The sequence below is a fragment of the Schistocerca piceifrons genome, chromosome 2 (genome assembly GCF_021461385.2).
Source record: "Schistocerca piceifrons isolate TAMUIC-IGC-003096 chromosome 2, iqSchPice1.1, whole genome shotgun sequence".
NCBI lineage: Eukaryota > Metazoa > Arthropoda > Insecta > Orthoptera > Acrididae > Schistocerca > Schistocerca piceifrons.
Window position 1 is genome coordinate 652,290,893 of NC_060139.1, and position 20,088 is coordinate 652,310,980.

At 43.6% G+C, this 20,088-nt stretch overlaps 1 protein-coding gene across 2 annotated transcripts in view; it reads left to right on the top strand.

The window, feature by feature from the left end:
• LOC124776803 (alpha-(1,3)-fucosyltransferase 7-like) overlaps positions 1 to 20,088 on the top strand; it is a 329,588-nt gene that overhangs the window by 180,927 nt on the left and 128,573 nt on the right. The window contains exon 1 of one of the 2 annotated variants that reach the window (XM_047251952.1): positions 9,364 to 9,563. The exons of the other annotated variant lie outside the window; for it this stretch is intronic. Within the exon in view, the coding sequence (XP_047107908.1) occupies positions 9,550 to 9,563 (14 nt within the window). The 5' untranslated portion in view covers positions 9,364 to 9,549. Of the gene's footprint in view, positions 1 to 9,363; positions 9,564 to 20,088 lie in introns of those variants that run through there. 2 annotated transcript variants of the gene reach the window in all.

Here is a 20,088-nt window from a genome sequence, read left to right on the forward strand (position 1 = left end):
CAATCACAGCGGACTATTCGCTACGCAAACGATTCTCCATAAACACCGAAGATGCCAATACAGATTTCGCTCATCTGTGAGTCTGTGTGGCGGTCAGACATTGGTACGTTAGTTAGTACCCTCTTGTGTGAATACTTTTTTAAATGTGGAATTTTAAATTTGTACTTTCTGTTCGCTGTCTGCCAAACGGATCTATGAAGAGTTTGGATCCGCTCCTTGATTTCGCCTATGACCAAACTTCTTAGGACTATCTGATGAATGTCTCAGGAACTGACTATCAAAATCATTCCAAGCTTCACGCATGGCCCCTTACAGAAGCGCGATCTTGCTAGTATCTTTTCTCTATCAGCATCCCTGCCAGTTTTCTTGTACTGAGAGCGTAACAGACACTGTTTTCCCAGCTTTCTTCGAGTGTTACCATTAAACCAGTGTGGGTCTACGGCTTCTTTTGTTACTTTAATTGAAACGTACTTTGCGGGATCACCGTTTATATGTCTTTCAATTGTAACCAAATGTTTTCCACTTTTTCCAGATTTAAACCAATGTTCTCATTTCGTCGTTTAACTAAGTTGACAGTGACACGCAATCAGTTCCACAAAACACCAGTACTCTCGTACCTTTCTTAGCAGCTTTTTTGCTTTTGATGACTGTTGTTGCAGTAAAAGGATCGTGCTCGCTGATTCCTCTCTGGCTGGTGACACTCTCGAAAGGATCAGTTTTGTTTTTAAGTAGGAGGTCTGGAATATTTCTTGCGCTTGGTGGTTGTCGACCTAGCTGTCCGAGGCAGGTATCAGACAAAGATTTGAGTGAAATTAGAAGTATATTAATACATTCAGCTGCTAACGGGCGTTGATATATATCAACGAGGACAGGTGAAAATGTGTGCGCCGACCGGGACTCGAACCCGGGATCTCCTGTTTACATGGCAGACATTCTATCCATATGAGCCACCAAGGACACAGAAGATAGTGCGACTGTAGGGACTATCTCGCGCACGCCTCCCGCGAGACCCACATTATCACCTAATATGTCCACACACTACACTCGTAGTGTCCCGCCCCAACACACTCATTACTCGTGGAAGACATTCTTACCAAGTCCAGTAAGAGTTCGGGGAATATGTGTGCATCCGCACAGAAGAAGATGGTCATGGCCGGTATTCCCAGAACTATATATTTATATGGATATGGCCGCCCGGGATGGCCGAGCGGTTCTAGGCGCTACAGTCTGGAACCGCGCGACCGCCACGGTCACAGGTTCGAATTCTGCCTCGGGCACGGATGTGTGTGATGTCCTTAGGTTAGTTAGGTTTAAGTAGTTCTAAGTTCTAGGAGACTGATGACCTCAGATGTTAAGTCCCATAGTGCTCAGAGCCATTTGAACCATTTATATGGATATGGTGTCTGTTCTTTGAGTATCACTTCGTAAAACTGCTCGTCCTTACCACATTAACATACGTGTAGTTTTTCCAGTCGATGCGGGCAGGTTAAAGTCACAGTATGCTACTGCCGTATATTCAGGATATATCGGTGAACTTGAATTTAGGATATCTTGGAATGGCTCTGTGATCGGTGTAGCAGCATCTGGAGTTCGGTAGAATCACCTCATTTTTAATGTAAGTCCACTGACTCTGGTTTCTCTTGTCCATATAAGTTCGCAGTCGGATTCCTTTTGGATCTCACTAATCCCTATCATTTTCTTGACATTGTAAACACTCCTCCTCCTGAAGAATCTGATCCGTCTTTACGAGAAACATTCCACTTATTGAAACTTCCTGGCAGATTAAAACTGTGTGCTGTACTCAGACTCGAACTCGGGACCTTTGCCTTTCGCGGGCATAAGGTCTACCATCTGAGCTACCCAATCACCACTCGCGACCCGTCCTCACAGCTTCACTTCCGCCATTACCTCGTCTCCTACCTTCCAAACTTCACAGAAGCTCTCCTGCGAAACTTGCAGTACTAGCACTCCTGGAAGAAAGGATATTGCGGAGACGTGGCTTAGTTTCCAGAATGAAATTTTCACCTTGAACCGGAGTGAGGGCTGTTATGAAACTTCCTGGCAGATTAAAACTGTGTTCGGACCGAGACTCGAACTCAGAACATTAGCCTTTCGCGGGCAAGATCTTCTGTCAAGTAGTTCTTTTCCTCCTCCGTTATGGTGCCACAAATTCATGTCCAATCGTATCCACTAGTCCGGGCCACTTTTATTTGCTCCGCCCTGTACTAGTAGGGCGATGTAAGTCCACTGACTCTGGTTTCTCTTGTCCATATAAGTTCGCGTTCGGAAATTGGAAAAATCGAGTTCAGTACTTATAATATAGGTCGTGAAAGGAATCTTCCATCTTTCAACAAACAACATTTGTAGTTATAAACGATTGTAAAAATAGTTAACAAATTTCGCTCTACATTTCTTCTCTGAACATTTGATCAAAATCCTATCTTTATATGTTTTTGAGTACTAAATATTGTAGGCAGCGGATTTATCTCGAGTTTCCTTCAAATGTTTCAGCATCATAGAGTTAGGAGTGTTTTGTTGTTGTTGTTGTTGTGGTGGTGGTGTTCAGTCCAAAGACTGGTTTGATACAGCTCCCAATGCTACTTTAACCTGCCGGCCGCGGTGGTCTATCGGTTCTAGGCGCGCAGTCTGGAACCGCGCGACTGCTACGGTCGCAGGTTCGAATCCTGCCTCGGGCATGGATGTGTGTGATGTCCTTAGGTTAGTTAGGTTTAAGTAGTTCTAAGTTCTAGGGGACTAATGACCTCAGCAGTTGAGTCCCGTAGTGCTCAGAGCCATTTGCTACTTTAACCTGTGCGAGCCTCTTCATGTCCGAGTAACTACTGCAACTTACAGCTCTCTGAATCTTCTTAGTGTATTCATCTCTTGGTCTCTTTTTACGATTTGTATCCCCTCCCTCCTCTCCCCCCCCCCCCCCCCCACTTCCCAAAGTACTGTACTGGTGATCCCTTGATGCCTGCCGGCCGTTGTGGCCGAGCGGTTGTAGGCGCTTCAGTCTGGAACCGTGCGACCGCTACGGTCGCAGGTTCAAATCCTGCCCCGCTCTAGATATGTGAAATGTCCTTAGGTTACTTAGGTTTAAGCAGTTCTAAGTTCTAGGGGACTGATGACCTCAGATGTTAAGTCCCATAGTGCTCAGAGCCATTTCAGCCTTGATGCCTCAGAATCTGTCCTATCAACTGATCCGTTCTTTTGGTCCAGCTGTGCCTCAAATTTCTTTTCTCCCCGATTCTACTCGGTATTTACTCATTAGTTTCTTGATTTATGCATCTGATCTTCAATATTCTTCTGCATCACTACATTTCGAAAGCTTCTATTCTCTTTTTGTCGAAACTGTTTACCGCCTGCATTTCGCTTCCATGCATGGCAACACTCCAGACAAATTCCCTCATAAAGCACTTCCCAGCACTTATATTTATAATCCATGTTAATAAATTTCTCTTCTTCAGAAATGCATTTCTTGCCATTGCTAGTCTACATTTCATATCCTCTCTACTTCGACCATTATCAGCTATTTTGCTGCCCAAAATAGCAAAACTCTTCTACTGCTTCAGGTGTCATTTCCTAATCTCATTCTTTTACCACCACCTAATTTAATTCGACTACATTCCATTATCCTTGTTTTGCTTTTCTTTATATTTATCTTATATCTCCCTTTTAATACACCGTCCGTTCCGTTCAACTGCTCTTCCATATCCTTTGTTGTCTCTGACAGAATTAAAATGTTATTGGCAGACCTCAAATTTTTTATTTCTCCGCCCTGAACTTTAATTCCTACTCCAATTTTTTCTTTGGTTCTCTTTACTCCTTGTTGATTGTACATATTGAATCATGTCGAGGATAGGCTAGCAAACTGTCTCACTCCCTTCTCAATCACTGCTTCCGTTTCATGCCCCTCGACTCTTCTGGTTTCTGTACAAGTTGTAAATAGCCTTTCGCTCCCAGTATTTTGAGTGCACGCCTTTGTAATGTATTCCAGTTACTTTTCCCGAAAGTATGTACCATTGTTGATAATTCTCTGATGAGTATGGAACAGTTACCATGAAACATCTATTCACAAGACTTTCCCCAGTATCTTTCTTACCATTTCACCGTACAGATTTCAAAAAAGAAGCAAATAAGAAAGTAAGAACTGTAAGGGATATATTACCCTTCAGTGTCCCATGGAAATGCCAGAGGCTTTCCCCTACAGCCTACAGTATTCAATCTCTGAATTTCGAGATAAGTCGTTGGGCATTTGACAAAAGACTTTTCTGACTACCTTCCCATCACTTTTGATTATTATTGAGGTGTTCTCGCATCGTTTGCGTATCTATTGAGCAACAGAAAACATTGCCTTAATTGGGGTTTCATTGTAATGTGAAAAGTTGCATGCAGGTAGAAAAAGAATTTTCCACTATTAACTATGGCCTTAGAATTTTCTTAACGTCCAGTGCAGGAAGAAAATCATATCTGAATTCTAAAAGAGGTTCATCAATTCAGTGTGTGACGTATGGGTTAGTCTATACATTTGTGGCTACATGATTTAGCACGACTATCGTACAGCCTCAGCGTGCAACAAAATTTGATTCAGTACTCTTGAAAACCAGCTGATACGAAAATGACATTGATATCACCCTGCAGGTGCTACATAAACTTAGATTAGCCTGGAGACAGTCGTTTCGTAGTATGGGAAGCAACATTACCATAGTAGACCACACAAACGCCCCTTCCTTCAGCTTCCCATGTTGGTGCGCATCCTATAAACAACAAGAGTGTTTCATGAACAGGAAATAGACCGTTATCACAGAGCACAGTCTGAAGGTAGTTTCAGGAATGTCAAAGTTATTGCGTATCATTAGTGAGATAATGATATCATTCAATGACGCATCTCCCCATCGCAGTGCCTTGGAAACTGAGGAGCCAAATGGAAATTTTCATGGTCGTTTCCGTTACCAGCATGGTAATGAGGAATGAACAACTAATTTTGTTAAAGACACATTTTCACTCCTTGTGTTGTGAGCATAAACTCAGTTGAGTACAAATGAAATCTGTTGCGATGCGGTAAGTCGTTTTCCTGAATAGCCACGGAGATCGTGTTGTGCTGAGACAAGAAGCAACGGAAATAGCCATGGCGAGCTAACGTCGTGGCAGTGTCTCACGGTCCCACAGCATAACGGACACGCGGCCCGCATGAGGAACACAGGGATCACCTGCCGCTTGTCTAATTCGGTAACCAGCGCAAAGGAGGGGGTACCCTAAATATACGTTCTGTGCTGCTGCTGTCTGGACGGTGATATTTGTTTCCAAACCGACAAAGTACAATTATTTAGAGTTGCAATAGTTTACCCGCGCTACATTTTCTAATATTCGTCATCCCACATATTATTATTACTATTAATACTTGTATTATTATAACTTTTATTGAGTGTACCGGAAACTATTTACACTCTGTAAGTAAATAAACAGAAACTTATATAGTACTGAAAACAGTGTCGTATGATTTCTTTTTGCTGATCTTGTCCTCCTTCTCGTTCGTCTTATTCTAGAGTGCGTGCATCCTTCTCTCCTCCCCCTCTCATTGGCCCCGTCCTCCACACCTGTCAACACCCCCCCCCCCCCCCACCCCCACCGCCCATCGCCCATCGTTGATTATTCCATCATTTAGTGATGTTTACCTTCCTCTCGGAAGTCCCCTCCGAGCACCGAAAGGATGATTAGCTGGCAATAATTCGCTAGTGTGCTAGATACTTCTTTCAGTAACAGGCCACGTGTCTTGTGGATACACACTGTGTCTTTAATGGAGTAGTTTCCGTTGACTTCTTATTCCTGATGGGTTGATCATTTGTATTAAAAATGAAATTCCTCCAGCTGTTGGGTTGGGTTGTTTTGAGAGAAGAGACCAAACTACGACGTCATCAGTCTCATCGGATTAGGGAAGGAAGTCGGCCGTGCCCTTTCAAAGGAACCCTCCCGGCATTTGCCTGGAGCGATTTAGGGAAATCACGGAAAACCTAAATCAGGATGGCCGGACGCGGTATTGAACCGTCGTCCTCCCGTATGCAAGTCCAGTGTGCTAACCACTGCGCCACCTCGCTCGGTCCCCTCAGCTGTACTTAAGATTTTATATTTACTTCACTAGTAGTTTCGACGTTGCGTCAACGCCGTCTTCAGGCCCGTACACTTTGCTGAGATCAGTTGTGTGTGGCTCAGTCTAGAAGTCAACAGTGAGACTAACAGGTGCTCTATGGATGTACGAATTTATACTTTTTATTTTTTATTTTTTCACTGTCCGCCATCCATGTGGAGAACGTGTTGGTCTCACCGCGGACTTTCAGACTGAGCCACACACAACTGATCTCATCAAAGTGTACGAGCCTGAAGATGGCGCTGACGCAACGTCGAAACTGGTTGCGAAGTAAATATTAAATCTTAAGTATAGCTGGAGGAATTTCATTTTTAATAAAAATCATACCAGCTGTGTCCCACCTTCATCCAGTTTAAATATCGATGTACGAAGTTTGAACATTTCTGTTTCTTCCGCCTTTTAGGAGTAGTTTCCCATCACAAGCGCAAGAGGTTGCGGTGTAAGTGGGTCCGCTGCTCCGCCGTATTTGACAAGGCCGTTGCGAGAGCGACGACGACTTCTTACGCAAGTATTCCTCAACTGGCATTGCTGACGATTGTTATTCAGAATTTAAGAGGTGGCTGAGATCGAATACAGTAAGCACGATGTTCTGATTACTAGTCAGTACTCTACCTCTAGACCACTGATGCCAGTATGCAAGCGTAATAACAATCTAACTTCTCTCCATGCCCGCCGGCCGCGGTGGCCGAGCGGTTCTAGGTGCTTCAGTCTGGAACCGCGTGACTGCTACGGTCGCAGGTTCGAATCCTGCCTCGTGCATGGATGTGTGTGATGTCCTTACGTTAGTTAGGTTTAAGTAGTTCTAGGGGACTGATGACCTCAGATATTAAGTCCCATGGTGCTCAGAGGCATTTGCCATCTCCATGCCCGCCCTTGTATGGTGACCAATACAAGATTTCTTCTGTCGCCGCTGCGAAATGGTGTGGTTATTATCAAGGATTCCTAGGATGCGGGTCTTCCTTGTGGTCCATACATGTGGGAGCAGTCCGCCTGCTTAGCTGGGTGGTACTGTGTTTGCCTACCATACAGCAGGCCTGGGTTCGATCCTCGGTCGGGATGGAGATTTTCTAAGCTCGTAGACTGGGTGTTCTGTTCTCATCATTATTTCATCATCACCGACCCGCAAGTCACCAAATGTAGAGTCACCTACAGTAAGTCTTGCAACTCGGCTGCCGAACTTCCCTGGATGGGGCCTCGCGGCCATCAATGGCACATGACTTTTTCATCTGGGAGCGATTACCTGTTAATTTTGTCCCATCAGGCATGTAGTATGTAGAATCTTTTGAAGGGTTGCGGTATAAGGGTGAAAAGAGTGCCACGGCAAGCCGTTGGAAAGCCGCCCGCGACCGTCTAGATGGGTGTTTACGGCTGCTGGCGGATTAAGCTGCCCGCAGTGACTGTTCATCCCAAGGGAGCAAGGACCAGCAAGAGCGGGGAAGATCTGATTGTTGCTGGGCACCGAACAGGACTCCTGGATCAACCGCAGTACTCTATACGCCAAAGTCATCATGAGAAAGGTCAGCCTGATTATAAACTCGGTCGCTCCGTGTAAATTATCTAGTACGTCGTTCTTGTGATTAACGTGTCGTCAGCTTCCCTGTGATAGCCCGAAGTAATGGCCGCTATCAACAGGAGATCTCAAGTTGATTCCGTGTTTCTGGATTTCCGGAAGGCTTTTGACACCGTTCCTCACAAGCGACTTCTAATCAAGCTGCGGGCCTATGGGGTATAGTCTCAGTTGTGCGACTGGATTCGTGATTTCCTGTCAGGAAGGTCGCAGTTCGTAGTAATAGACGGCAAATCATCGAGTAAAACTGAAGTGATATCAGGTGTTCCCCAGGGAAGCGTCCTGGGACCTCTGCTGTTCCTGATCTATATAAATGACCTTGGTGACAATCTGAGCAGTTCTCTTACGTTGTTTGCAGATGATGCTGTAATTTACCGTCTAGTAAGGTCATCCGAAGACCAGTATCAGTTGCAAAGCGATTTAGAAAAGATTGCTGTATGGTGTGGCAGGTGGCAGTTGACGCTAAATAACGAAAAGTATGAGGTGATCCACATGAGTTCCAAAAGACATCCGTTGGAATTAGATTACTCGATAAATAGTACAATTCTCAAGGCTGTCAATTCAACTAAGTACCTGGGTGTTAAAATTACGAACAACTTTAGTTGGAAAGACCACACAGATAATATTGTGGGGAAGGCGAGCCAAAGGTTGCGTTTCATTGGCAGGACACTTAGAAGATGCAACAAGCCCACTAAAGAGACAGCTTAGACTACACTCGTTCGTCCTCTGTTAGAATATTGCTGCGCGGTGGGATTGACGGAGGACATCGAAAGGGTGCAAAAAAGGGCAGCTCGTTTTGTATTATCGCGTAATAGGGGAGAGAGTGTGGCAGATATGATACGCGGGTTGGGATGGAAGTCATTAAAGCAAAGACGTTTTTCGTCGCGGCGAGATCTATTTACGAAATTTCAGTCACCAACTTTCTCTTTCGAATGCGAAAATATTTTGTTGAGCCCAACCTATACAGGTAGGAATGATCATCAAAATAAAATAAGAGAAATCAGAGCTCGAACAGAAAGGTTTAGGTGTTCGTTTTTCCCGCGCGCTGTTCGGGAGTGGAATGGTAGAGAGATAGTATGATTGTGGTTCGATGAACCCTCTGCCAAGCACTTAAATGTGAATTGCAGAGTAATCGTGTAGATGTAGATGTAGATGTTGGATTGTACGATTATAGCTGGAGAAGACATTCAGTATTGCTGTGGTACAGGTGTGCATCACGTCATGTTGTCTGTGTTTATGTATTTAAGCTTTCCGTACGAGGTCACTTGTCTGTTACCCGTCAATTTTGATCGTAATTCCCTAGAATCTGAAAGAAGGGGCTACATGTGGCGAGTTCATGTTCCGAGGGTCTCGAGGGAGAATTCGTTGTGGTTGTCAACAACAGTGCAGAGCGTCACGCTGGTGGACACGACGCGCACCAGACTACGAGAGGGAGAGCTGCTTCAGAGTGGAACGCGGGGCCGCGAATGTGTGGGTTTTCCCGCTCCGATTACGTCGGCAGGTGCCCACGGGTGGACGGCGAGTGCGCCGCGGCCGTGACACGGATCCCGCGCAGCGCAGCACGCGGCGCGCGGTGCCCACGCCGGCGTAGCCGCGCCCGCCAGTCTCCGGTGCGGCCGCTCACGGCACGTACTGCTGCTGCTGCTGCTGCTGCTGCTGCTGTGTAGTGCGTGGGCAGTGCTATCAGGCCGTCCGACCAGGTCATCGCGCGTCTCTGCAATGACGCGTCGCGCATGGCACCGTACAGTGGCTACTCTTCTCCCGAAGGAACTGTTGTGGATCCGACGGATGGGCGTAACTGCGAGCGACTGCAGATTGCTGTCCTAGCTGTAGGGCAATGGCCTTTAGGCGGTACGTACTGCTACCCGACGACAGGTGCACCACGCTCGGCGTTCCGTAGTATCTAAATCACTCGCTCCTCAGTTACAACCATTCTTGTGCCTTCTCCTGTCACTCCCCGGTCACAACTCCTTGTCATTTCTGTATCTACATCTACATGGATAATCTACAAATCGCATTTAAGTGCCTGGCACTGGGTTCATAGAACCACCTTCACAATTCTCTATTATTCCAATCTCGTATAGCGCGCGGAAAGAACAAACACCTATATCTTTCGGTACGAGCTCTGATTTTCCTTGCTTTATCGTGGTGCTCAGAACCATTTGAACCAATTTGATTCCAATTCTGGAATATTTACTTCGTCTTCTTTTGTGAAGGCATTTCGGAAGGCTATGTTTAGTAACTCTGCTTTGGCAGCACTGTCTTCGATAGTATCTCCATTGCTATCTCGCAGTGAAGGCATTCATTGTTTCTTGCCGCTAACATACTTCACATACGACCAGAATCTCTTCGGATTTTCTGCCAGGTTTCGAGACAAAGTTTCACTGTGGAAACTGCTATAAGCATCTCGCATTGAATCCCGCCCTAAGTTTCGAGCTTCTGTAAAAGAACGCCAATCTTGAGGATTTTGCGTCTGTTTAAATTGGGCATGTTTGTTTCTGCAGCAGTGTTCTAACCCGTTTTGTGTACCAAGAAAGATCAGCTCCGTCGTTTGTTAGTTTATTTGGTCTAAATCTCTCAATTGCTGCCGATACTGTTTCTTTGAATTCAAGCCACATCTGGTCTACACTTATATTATTAATTTGGAATGAGTGGAGATTGTCTCTCAGGAAGGCGTCAAGTGAATTTTTATCTTCTTTTTTGAATAGATATATTTTTCGATTATTTTTGGAGGATTTGGCGATTACAATATTCAATCTCGTACGACAACCCTGTGTTCACTAATCCCTGTATCGGTTTTGGTGCTCATTATTAACTGAGGATTATTTTTTGCTAAGAGATCAAGTGTGTTTTCACAACCGTTTAGTATTCGCGTGGGCTCATGTACTAACTGCTCGAAACAATATGCAGAGAATGCGTTTATCACAATTTCGGATGATATTTTATGCGTATCTCCGGAATTAAACATACATTTTCGCCAGTATTTCGAGGGTAAATTAAAGTCACCAACAACTATTATCGTATGGGTCGGGTACGTGTTTGAAATCAAACTCAAGTTTTCTACATACCTTTCAGCAACTCTATCATCTGAATTGGGAGGTCGGTAATAGGATCCTACTATTATTTTATTCTGGTTGCCAACAATGACCTCTGCCCATACTAACTCACACGAAGTATCTACTTCAATTTCGCGACAAGTTAAACTTCTTCTAACAGCAACAAAGACACCACCGTGAACTTGTTTAGCCTAATCCTTTCGGAACGCCGTTAGGTTCTTCGCGAAAATTTAGGCTGAGCTTATATCCAGCTTTAGTGAGATTTCAGCGCCTAAAATGATTTGAGCATCAGTGCTTTCTATTAGCGCTTGGAGCTCTGGTGCTTTCCCAACACAGCTATGACAATTTACAACTGTTATACTAATGGTTCCTGTATCTACGTTCTTCCTGTGTTCGGCCCGCACCCTTTTTGACTGAAGCCCTTCTTGTGTTTTCCCGAGAACCTCTAGCCTAAAAAACCGCCCAGTCCACGCCACACAACCCGTGCTACCCGTGTAGCCGCCTCCTGCGTATAGTGGACACCTGACCCATTCAGCGGAACCCGAAACCCAACCACCCTTTGGCGCAAGTCGAGGAATCTGCAGCCTACACGGTTGCAGAACCATCTGATCCTCTGATTCGGACCCTCCACTCGCCTCTGTACCAGAGGTCCGCAATCAGTCCTGCCGACTATGCTGCAAATGGTCAGTTCCGCTTTCATCATGCCGGCAAGACTGGCAGCCTTTACCACTTCTGTTAGCCGCTCGAAACCAGAGAGAATGTCTTCTGATACGAAGTGACACACATCATTGGTACCGACGTCAGCCACCACCTACAGTTGGCTGCACTCTGTGCTCTTCATGGCATCCGGGAGGACCCTTTCCACATCTGGAATGGCTCCACCCGCTATGCACACGGAGTGCACATTGGTTTTCTTTCCCTTCTTGTCACCAAGTCCCTAAGGGGCCCCATAAAGCACCTAACGTTGGAGTCTTGTACTGCAGGTAAGCAAGCGAGAGGATGTTGTTACGCGTGGCCGTTATCTTCTTTCTACAACACAAATGCACACGTGGATTATTGCGCTTCTTTATTTACATGTACTGGAACATTTACTTAACTTGAATAGAGTCCATGCTTGTTGTACAAGCTCATCAGTAACAGTCCCGCTATAGTCACTGATCTGGTCGCTATGTACTGTCGTAACCCGTGACGAACTAAATCCACTCTGTGAGAAAACTGACAGACGCCAAACTGGATGAGTGAGTGAGTGAGTGACTGAGACCTTGTGGCCAGTGGCGGAGGCCTAAATACATGCTGTTGAAAGGGCGTTGGCGGCTTGTTGCTTGTGGGTGTGTCTCTGGCCTCTCTCGTGAGAGGAGCGCTTGAACCAGCGCCTATTAATCGATCTTCGCGCTTCATCTTTGCCGACCGGTCTGCTGGCGATAGCTTACGCCAGCACACTTTTTTCTTCTGACTTCTCTTTTCACCTTCCTCTTCGATCTCATCTGCTATTTAACTCCTCTTCTTCTCAACTAGCACTGTCAGCATAATAGGACCCTTACTGTTCTCAATGTACGTAAACGATGTATCAGAAAGAGTGAGCACCACTCTAAGACAGTTCGCTAACGGTGATGTTACCTACAGGATGGTGATTAACTACTAAAACCCCCGGAAAAAATTTCCACTTTGTACAATAAATGACTGCTCTTTAAATGTCGATAAAAGTAAAGGAATGTCTGTGCCAAAGAGAAATAACCCCATAGTGTATGATTGCAAGATTAGTGGTGAGCAAATCACGTTTTACGAGTATTTTGTGACAAATAAAATGTGAATGCCGTCGGGTAGACCAGTCGCTGGGTGCAGGTCTTTCGGTATGACGCCACTTCGGCGACTTGCTCGTCGATGGGGATGAATTGATGATGATTAGGGCAACACAACACACAAGCCCTGCGCGGAGTAAATCACAGACCCAGCCGGGAATCGAACCCGCGCCCTTAGGATTGACTTTCTGTCGCGCTGACCACTTTTTTTTTCTTTTTTTGTTGTTGATCTCATTTCGTTCTATGTTGTTGGTTGAATTTGTTCGTGGCGGACGTCGGATGACACCCGTTCAGGTTGTTCGTTGATCTGTTCACACAGTTTTTTTTATTACAGAGGGTAGCTAAACCTTCTGACCGAACACGCTGAACTACCGAGCCGCCTAAAAATCAGGACGACCACTCAGCTACCGGGGGCGGATAGTATTTAGGGATAATGTTACGAAGCGATATAAAATTGGACGATCACCTAAAACGGATATTAGCGAAGACGAATGGAAGATTTATGAGTTTTTGGGAAGGTTCTGTAAAGGCACTCGCATTCAAGACGCTAGTGTGACCTAGAGTGTTATTTCTTTGTTCGGAGTCCTTCCTGATCAGGTACGACAACAGGTCTCTAACGCACTGCTCAGATCAACAGCTTGGTTCAGCCGGTACCAAAGCACAACTGAAATTCTCGGGAAACTTAAATCCGAATTCCTGGGAGAGATACGACGTAGTTCTCGCGAAATCTGTTGGATAAATTTAAAAAGCTAATTATTTAAATAAAAACTTTCTAACGTAACACTTATTTAAACGGACTAAAAAGTATTAAAAAAAAGATCACCTAGCCCCATATAGATTGGTCTCCCATGGATAATGCTGAAAATTTGTCCTTATGAATTGTAATAGCTATGATAATAGTTGTAAAATTTTAAATGAAACATACAGTGCGCTTCCGGGAGGTAATAGAGGTATGAATAGTTCACTTAAGTTACAACCAATTTTATTGTACTAATAGCGATGTGAACTGATTTTTCTCAACAAGAATTATTCTCTACACTCCTTACTATGGTATGAGCCTCCCGTTTTTCGTTTTAAGCTTTTGAACTATTGTCATAGCTATTAAAAGTTATGAGGACTGTGTGTATGGTAATAAGACTCTGTATGCGGCTAGGAGAAACACTTTTGTCCATTTTTAAATCATTTTTAAATAAGTTTTAATAAGTTTATATTTAAACCATTATTTGATGTTGTTTAGTGTCATCTGTCTCAAATTTTTCAATCGATTTCAATCATCTTGATGAGATTACAACAGAAACATGTCGTAAATTTCCGGTTTATTTCACTTTCTCTTCACCTAGGCAATACATTGCTTTCTCGTACGTGTATCTCGAGAATATCTCTTAAAGTGAAAATCAGAGAGAATCGACTTGACAAAGAGGCTTCTCAGCAGTCGTTCTTATCGCAAAAATTTCGCGACTTCAGTAGGAGAAGGGGCAAATAGCAGTGGTACACAAAGTACCCTTCGCCACAAAACAGGCAAGAAAGTGAGTTAATATTGCATTGTCAACTAGTTCTGAGCTATGTCGAAAGTTTCAAGTCGCTAGTCCATTGGGCAGTTAGTGCAAAGCCAACTGCAAAATTTATACCAAACAAACAGACAAGAAATCGACCTAACAAAAAGTGTAAAAAAAGAAAAAAGACTTCATTCGAAGAAGACTGTGCGACTCTTATACTGCTGAAGTCTTATATCTGGTGCAGGGGTGATTAGAATAAGGCACTAAGAGAGCATATGGCGCGTGCAGAGACATACAGATAACAGTTATAGTAAAGAAAATCCATAATATCTTTACGATTTACCCTCCGTCACGCACTGTAGAGTGCCTTCCGGATCACTACTTCCATGATTCACTAAGATACATTCACTTGGTCACAGTCCCGCCCACCCCTACTTCGATTGGTCGCGCGGGGTAGCCGAGCGGTCTGATTGCGTGTTGCCACTGTTCGACATATTATGAAATATTCTTGACAAACTGATCGGAAGCTTGGCTTTGAAAACCCTATTTAGTTAACCAAAGGCACCCCAGGAAATTTTTGCTCTCCTACTCCACACTTCTATCCCGGCGTTGTCTTCCTGCGCCCTCAATACAAAACCCGTCAGTCAACACTTCATAGTTGATTTGCACTATTTTCTTTCCGATACGGTCGTTATTCGTTAACTATTTGTTTAATTGATTTTAAATATACTTTCAAACGTCAACCATTAACTTCATCCATTCGTTGTTGCATTTTATCCACGATAGAAGCAGAGAGTAAAACAGCCAACTTTGTGTGGATATATAAGTCAGTAAGTTAAGGTATTCCGCATATTTTCGTTTGTTCATATCTTATGAGACAATATACTGAGATAACTCCTTGCTTAGGCAAAAAGTAATCATTGTGCAGAAGAACGTAATTAGAAACTGAGTGGAGTTCACAACACTAAAAGGAAAAATAATCTGCATTACCCTTTAATGAATATGTCTTTGGCACAGAAAGGGGTGAAATTTTCAGCTAAAATCGTCTTTCACACTCTACTCATGGAGACACTACTCATTCTATAGAACAGAGGATTGCTTGAGTATATGTAATTAGTCACTAAAAATCCTGTAAAGGAAAGCATGTGGTCATAAATATTATTTTCTGTTTTTAGTTGTAACTTCTATACAAGTGTTCTGTGTTTGTTCTGTTGACATGTTCCACATTATAACGTGAATTTGATCTACGGAAAAAGTTAGTGACCAACTAACAAAACTTCAACACATGAACTTGTTTCGTATATGTTCCACTAGCAGGTGCTTGTTCTTCGTTTTCCCAATTCAAGGCTCTCAAAGCTTACTCCCGGGCCGCTGAAAATAGTTTTGGTTGTAAGGAATCACCTAGGACTACACTCACTTCAATTCTAAGCCTCTCAATGTGGTAATTAAGTCTAGTGGAAGTTTTAGCAATTACGTGTATACTCAATTGAATCATTTCCCAGTTTTATTAGAATAAATTACGTTGAAATCTGGTAAAAAAACGTTCTGAAGATCTACGAACACCAGTCAGTTTGGTAATTCATGCACGCTGCTCCATTCTATAATCTCGTTGCTTCATTAAGGTACAACCACTTCTAAAATTGTTTCTTTACTTGATCAAAATGCAGTGCTGTTGTATGCGGTTGGATACAGTTTTAATAAATATCAGCTACATTACAGAGAGAAGGCTGTCAAGTCTGTAGTTTCTTTTATGTCTCATCTGTTTTTCTGCCTTGCGGTGGCTAACATTATACATAGAGCATAGTTATAGTTTCAGGAAATTTTCTTCCTTTGCAGACATTCTGTAAAACATTTTACAAGTTCCTGTCGTATATTCTCTATCTAGCATTCCCAAATCTCACCGGAACTTCGGTGTCAATAGCATTTTCAATTTCTTCATACGTCCAGTGGCTTTGCATATCCGACATTACATCATAAATGTTATTTTCATCATTAACAACGTGTTTTTCCAGTTCATCTCTTTAACTACACAAAGATTTAAGCAAAGTCTTGAAATGCTTGCACATTTTTCACTATGATGTTGTTTATTATGTTTTTGGCATGAAATGTGGTGTCTAAAAAATAAAGATTTCCGTTTTCTCTTCTTCATGCGTTTTTTCTTTGATATTGTTTCGGTTATTTTGATTACGCTGTCCTTTCTCACATCCTCTCGAAGACATTTACGAATAGTTTTATTTAATGTGGCATATTCTTTCATGCGCCCATTACCGGTTGTTTGAAAGTGTCGCCTTCTCTTTGTAGCTGCCTCGTTCAGTCTCAGATTTAATTTCATTTGGTATCTTCATAGCTGCAACATCTTTTGCCATCTGAACAAATTTCTTTCTTCGGTACCAGTTCCTTTTGTCTATGTCTGTATAAACATTGTCTAAGGTGTTGAACGTCTCTCATTGATTTAATGTTCTTAAATAAATCTTCAAGATCACTAATTCTGACATTCACTTGTCGAAGTTACTTAATTCTAATATCATCTTCGAGCGAAGACAGGAAAATTTGCACGTAGCCCATATTTAATGTTTTGACAGAGATCTGGTCGGCCGGAGTGGGCGAGCGGTTCTAGGCGCTTCAGTCCGGAACCGCGCGACCGCTACAGTCGCAGGTTCGAATCCTGCCTTGGGCATGGATGTGTGTGATGTCCTTATGTTAGTTACGTTTAAGTAGTTCTAAGTTCTAGGGGACTGATGAGCTCAGATGTTAAGTCCCATAGTGCTCAGAGCCACTTTTTTGACAGAAATCTTCGTATATTCTTCGTTAATTCAGTAAATGTTTCGCTATAATTTCGCTAATGGAACCTGACAACGACCTATAACTCCCACTATTCGCTTTTGTTGTGTTTCCATCGCACCGAGGAGCCTTACTTACAACGGAAGCCATGATAATAAAGCTGTAACTTCGAAATGTACACTGATATAGTGAAAATTCCATTAAAGAGACAGACGGATTTTTTATTAAGTTGTCAATTAATCGCCACCGTTGTTTGGCTAAGTTCTAAGCATCTTCCACATAAATGAATTTATCTCTCTTCCTTTTCTTCCTTTAGTAAACTTTTTTACAGTTAATTATCTTAATCCTTCGTCCTGGCAGTAGTTCATTCCCAGCACATAATTTTTCTCACATTCGTCTTCATATTCGGACAGCAGGGTTCTTGAAACATTAGGTCATCACGCCTGTGTCCTTCTGTCTTCTGCTTGTTCGCCACTCTATTCAGCTCCAATTACTGTTTTGAGAAGTGACCAGCAGTTCTCCAGTGTGATGGACCTTACTGTGAATGGTAAACCGGTACATTGCACTATTTACCTGCTTTTGTAAGATGGAAATAAAATTCTGTTGTATGATCCGTTAGTTCCCTTCATTCCATGGAAGAAGCCAACACACGTGTAACCTGATAGTTTTACCCAGCTAGATAGTAGTGTGACATGATAATACAGTTGATCACGGTGGCATTCTTCGATAAATGCTGAGAATAACAAAAAAATTACTGTTTGTAGTTGTTTTAGTTGAACTGAAAATAGAATGGGTGGCTCGGCCACTGGAAAGTCAACATATACTGACCTTTATCTAAATTACGTTAAACTTTATTTAGACAGCCCAAAAGAGAGTGGTTCTAAACATATTGATACAATGAGTTGAAACTCTTTATTACGTGAATGCGTACTGTCTTCTTTCGAACACGTCTAAAAGAACAGACACCCAGCGGAATCCACAGCTGCGATATCTATTACGTAAACTGAAAATGGAGGGGGAGCAAGGAAAAGAAAGTGAGGGAATGCAGGACGGAGAAAGGAAAGGAAAGGGAAGGAAATGATGACAGCAGTTGCATAGGGACTTTATGCGGAATCAGCAGAGAGGATTGAAAGTGTGTGTGGACCTGGACTCGAACCCGGGATCTCCTGCTTACTAGGTAGTTGCGTTAATCACTGCACCACGCGGGCACAGTGTCAATCGCAAATGCCTGGACACCTCGGCACGCTCATCAACCGACCCAAATTCCCACCTAGCACCACCATTTATCCACAGTCCTTGTCCATGTTCTCCGTGCTCGCTAACTTTAGATTCCCACCTGAGGCCTAACATAAATGTACATCTGAACTGTTGGTTGTGGATTCACAGACCATCGAGACATATCAGTTATATGATTGCGTGGTGTCTGTTCATACGGATGTGTCGGAAAGAACAGACACCACGAGGAATCCGCCGCTGTGATACATCTTACGTAAATTGAAGGCAGAGAGACAGAAAGGAAAGGAATATGAAGGAACTGATGATATCAGTTGCTTGTCCCAATGAACAGACACCACATTGTCATATAACTGATAAGCCTTGATGGGCTATGACTACACGACCATCAGTGCAGATGCACACTGACGTTCGACCTCCGGCGGAAATCTAAATTTAGCGAGCACGGAGGGCATGTACGCTGATTACAGACTGGTGGCGCTAGGTGAGAATGTGGGTACGTCGAGGAGCATGGCCGGATGGTCAGCGCGTGTGCTACTGACCCCGTGTGCAGGATGGAGGAGTGGTTACCGCAGCTGCCTGGTAAGCAGGTTATCCCAGCTTCGGGTCCCAGTTCGACACATAATTTCAGTCGTCACTGCTGATTCCAGATAATGTCCTCATGCAGCTGATGTCATCAGCTCTTTCCCTTTTCTTTCCTTTCTGCTCCTCCACCTTCAATTTACAGAAAACTGTATATGATAAGAATCACTTCAATTACGAGATCAGGTATCCAAAAAAGGTGTTCTCGACGAACTGTTGTAGTGAACCACATGTTCAGTTAGTAACGAAAATACGGAGATAGTCAGTACAAGATGATCAGCCTGTAGTACTCCTTTCATTTCTCGGAGCTACAGTAAATACAACAAGCTCATTCGTGTGCAGACATTGTATTACACTACTGGCCATTAAAATCGATACACCAAGAAGTAATGCAGGTGATAAACGGGTATTCATTGGACAAATATATTACACTAGAACTGACATCTGATTACATTTTCACACAATTTGGGTGCATAGATCCTGAGGAATCAGTACCCAGAACAACCACCTCTGTCCGTAATAGCGGCCTTGATACGTCTGGGCATTGAGTCAAACAGAGCTTGGATGGCGTATACAGGTACAGCTGCCCATGCAGCTTCAACACGATACCACAGTTCATCAAGAGTAGTGACTGGCGTATTGCGACGAGCCAGTTGCTCGGCCACCATTGACCAGATGTTTTCAATTAGTGAGAGATCTGGAGAATGTGCTGGCCAGGGCAGCAGTCGAACATTTTCTGTATCCAGAAAGGCCCGTACGGGACCTGCAACATGCGGTCGTGCATTAACCTGCTGAAATGTAGGGTTTAACAGAGGTCGAATGAAGGGTAGAGCCACGGGTCGCAACACATCTGAAATGTAACGTCCACTGTTCAAAGTGCCGTCAATGCGAACAAGAGGTAACCGAGACGTGTAACCAATGGCACCCCATACCATCACGCCGGGTGATATGACAGTATGGCGATGACGAATACACGCTTCCAATGTGCGTTCACCGCGATGTCGCCAAACACGGATGCGACCATCATGATGCTGTAACAGTGTGCGATTTGCAGGGGGGGATGGGGGGGATTTCCTCCCCTCTGCATCAGACCATCCTCTGGTTTTAGTTTAGGCATCCCAACCTGGGATGTTTATTTCCCACGTAATGGAGTAAAACTTTACACATAATTTAAATTTATGGAGCCGAACACTGAAAGTTTACTATTAATACCATTAATATGTTTGATTATTAATTTTGAAAAAGTGTTATGTAGTAGCTAAGCATTTCAAAACATTTAGAACTAAATGACAAGACGACGTACGCCACATTTCCGTAGCATGCCACAATGTTGCAAGACGTCGCCCCAGCGTAAACGAGGCTTTAGAGCCAGGTCTCTATTGTATGGTAGATGTGATGTGTTGCGTACGAAACTAAAACCTGCAATCAT